The sequence below is a fragment of the Perognathus longimembris genome, chromosome 28 (assembly GCF_023159225.1).
Source record: "Perognathus longimembris pacificus isolate PPM17 chromosome 28, ASM2315922v1, whole genome shotgun sequence".
NCBI classification, from domain to species: domain Eukaryota; kingdom Metazoa; phylum Chordata; class Mammalia; order Rodentia; family Heteromyidae; genus Perognathus; species Perognathus longimembris.
Genome location: NC_063188.1, coordinates 98,757,882 through 98,761,452, shown reverse-complemented (window position 1 = coordinate 98,761,452; position 3,571 = coordinate 98,757,882). Strand labels below are relative to the sequence as shown.

At 56.1% G+C, this 3,571-nt stretch overlaps 1 protein-coding gene across 1 annotated transcript in view; it reads right to left on the bottom strand.

Annotated features, from left to right (window-relative positions):
* Nucleotides 1-3,571, bottom strand: part of Acot9 (acyl-CoA thioesterase 9) — a 27,110-nt gene that overhangs the window by 17,944 nt on the left and 5,595 nt on the right. Inside the window, 1 exon segment of the mRNA XM_048335492.1 lies at nucleotides 2,835-2,859. Coding sequence (XP_048191449.1) covers nucleotides 2,835-2,859 — 25 coding nt within the window.

The following is a 3,571-nucleotide window of genomic DNA, read 5'->3' as shown; positions in this document are numbered from 1 at the left end:
CCTCCCGGGCCGGGCCAAGCTGCCCGGCGCCCCGCCAAGGCCTGGGGGGAGGTGGTGGGGGGCGCCCGCCTGTTGGTTTCCGCTCTGTAGAGGGCTTAGGCCCCAGGTCCCGGCGCCAGGCGGCCACCCTTTCCCGGCTGCCTTCTGGGGCCCTGTGGCCTCCAGCCCCAGGCCCCCCGCCAGCGCCACCGCCTCCAGGCGGCGCCGGGATTGCTGGGCGTGCGGACCGCCAGCCCTTCCACCCCGCACCGCCGCCCCAAGCCCCCCACCTCCACCCGGCGCCGCCGCCACCTCATCCCCCAGACCGCTAGGGCTCCAGCCCCCCGCGGGGCCCAGTCAGCACTTGCACAGTTAGAAATGAGCCCACCTGGGTTGCCGGAGCCCCCTTCCTCCTGTGACTGCCACCCCGGCCACCCCCCCCAACCCTTCCAGACCCTGAATCTCCAAGGCTGTTCCAGCCGGGGTTCGCCTGTTGGACAAGTCATTTGCTGGCAGGGAGGGCAAGTGGGGAGAAGGAGACTCAAGACTTCAAATTGTTTTCTTCCACAAAGCGACAAATGTGTGACCCGGGGGGGGGGGGGGGGGGGAGGAGGTGGCAGGGCCTGGCTCCATTCAGTAAACTGAGTCACTAACTATACTTCCACGCTCTCACTATTTTATTAGTTGGGTCCAAGAAACTACTTTTGACTTCAAGTCTAATTTGCTCTAGGAGGATTTCGGTTAACTGTGCAGTTGGATGAATCTATTATTTCTTTGTTCTCCCAAAGAGAGATCAGTGAAGCAACATTCATTTTATTTTTCTCTGCTCTTCCCAATTTAATGCACCCTCTTTTGTTTCTTTGTCTGTGTGGTTATACAGATCTTTTTTTTTTTTTCATTTCGTCATTCGATGGTTCATTAAAGAAAAGGAGTCATCATACACGATGAGCAGTGTCTTATTTCGCAGTCTCGCGCCGCTGTGGGGCTCCACGGTTGCGCATATAGGGGCATCCTTGGCATCGGGTCATATGAGTAACAAGGATAGAGGCTGGGGAAGAAGAAATCATTCTATGCACCCAGAGGAACCCCATAGCAGGGTGGCCCCGGCCTTTGGGGGGGGGGGGGCGTGTGAAGGACTTTGGCAAAACTTGAGAAGTCACCCCCTGCTCAGCAGTCTACAAGCAGACGCACCTGCACCTCGGGGGGCCCCGGGCGGCTGGCGAGGGGGCTGCGGCCCGCACCTAACGCTGCTGCTCCTCGCTTGGCTTTGGTTCCTCGAGGTGCCTGGGACTGTTTCCCCCCCCCCCCCCCCCCCCCGCTTCCAGCTCGGGCCCCGAGTCAGTCCCTACAAGACCCACTGTGATTTCCCCAAGGGACCATGGAGACAGGGAGGGGGGGCGGGGAGGGGGGTGTTAAGTCTGGGATAGAGCCAAAGAAAAAGCTGTGTGCAGCCTGTTCATCTCCTGCCTCCTCCCTGACCCGGGCATCCATGTGTGTGACAGACAGACAGACAGACAGACAGACAGACAGACAGGCAGGCAGGCAGGCAGGCCGGCCGGCCTCGGAGGCTCTAGGTTACCTTCCAAACGCAGGGCTGATGAAGGCGGGGTGCCGGAACACAGCGGCTCCCAGGAAAGTACTCAGGCCCAGCGGGGCCCCGCTGGGCGGCAGGCTGGCCGAGCCGGGCGGCGGCGGGAGGCTCGGGAAGGCGGCGGCGGCGGCGGCGGCGGCGGCGGTCCAAGCCGAGTCGAGCGCGGGGTGGTGCGGGGGGAAGGGGCTGGCATCCAGGTAGGGGCTGAGCGGGTGCGTGGCCGACAGAGGCCCCGGGAAAGGCAGCCCCGGGGGGTGGGTCTGGGCGCCGGCCTTCTCCCGCTTGCGCCACTTGGCCCGACGGTTCTGGAACCACACCTGCAAAGGTGGAGAGAGGCCGGGGGGGGGGGGGGGTCGCGGGGGGCTCGGCGGCGCCCGCCAGGCCTGCCCTCACTGCGGGTGCGCCCCCTCCTCGCCGCTGGCTTAGGTGGGGTTCGTGGATGCCAAGGTGCAATGGGACAGAGCCCAGTCTCAACTCCTCTCTAGTGACTATTCAGTCCCATTAGCCCAGGCTTCCAAGCTTCAAGAAAAGAGTTGGTTTTGTTTTGTCTGCGCTGGCCCCGGCTTGGCTGCAGGACTTCAGGCAAGTTCCTTAAAACTCCCCTGAACCTCAGTTTTCGGATCTGTAAAGTGGGAATGACCCCCACCCCGACGGCTTAGTGAGGCAAAGTGAAAGCAGGTATTTGGAACTCTAGGGAAAAGGGGTGAGATGAAGAGATTGGTGGTGCTGCCCTCTCAGCTCTTTCTCACATTTGGGGTTTATTCGAGGATGAGGAAAACAATCTCTGCTCTGCCTGGAAATGAAAACAAAAAGCGAGGAAAGGCAAAGCAGTTCCTTCCTTTCTTTCTAGAAAGCTGTAGTGAACTCCTAAGTGCACTCACTGTCCTAAGTTTGGGAGCTCTGCAGGATGGGAGAAAATTCTCACAATAACTGACACCCAAGTGAACATTTTCGGGGACTTGTTTTCTTGGGACATGAAATAGGGGGGCCACAACTGGCTGCCTTCAGAGGCTCTGCAGGACCTGGCTGTGTGTTGGGGGGGGGTGGTGGAGGGAACGTTCTAGAGACAGGAATCGCCTGCACCTAGAAATCAAAGGCTTGACAAGAGAAGCCTTTGCCCATCTTCAGAGCTAACAGGCCTTTTGGGGAATGTGGTTTGAACAGGGTATTTAAGTAAGGTATTTCTAGGGCACGAGGGCGGTGGTTTCAGCCAGAGGTATTTTCCTAATTGTTAATAAGAAGCAGTTTTAATAGAGACCTTTACCTGAAACATCGCAGCTACCATCATCCTAAAAATAACCCCAAAGAGCATGAAATTATTTTTATATGACCTGCTCATCACACCCACAGCTGAGAAGAGATGTTCCTTCTTCCCCGAACACATTAATATTTTTAGGGCTGGGTTGTGACTGCATACAAGTAAGAAAAAAAATTAAGAATGAACTCTAGGCCTATAAAGTTATATTAAAATATAATGTAAATTATCCCAGAGGAATACGGGGGGGGGGGACCTGAAAGACATTTCTATCGTTCAAATATCCACCTTGAGTTGGTTACTATGAGTACTAGCAACTCAGCTTGGTTGGATTTCTAGACAGCAACCCAAGCAAGAAAAATCAAGACTCCAAAATGGGGTGATCATTTACAAGTCTCCTGAAAGGAGGGCATCCAGAACATTCCATGGCCTTCAAATCAACTTGTGGACCACAGAAAGGCTCTAGCACAGAGGCTCAGAGACTTGAAAAGACTGGTAGATGAGATCAGGCTGGTGGGCAGCTTTTGTACGTGTGAGTCTGTCTAGACAGGAATATCCACCCAGCCCTTCATCCCTAGTGAAAGGAGTAAGGAAAAGGAGCAGGCAGTGGAGGCCTAGGGCCCTTAAAGAATGTGGAAACCCTCTGAATATGGATCATCTCTCTGTCTCTGGGGCTCAACTGCAATTATCAAGATGTCCCCCAGCAATTCCTCATTATTGAATTAATACCTCTGAGGCCTCCCAAA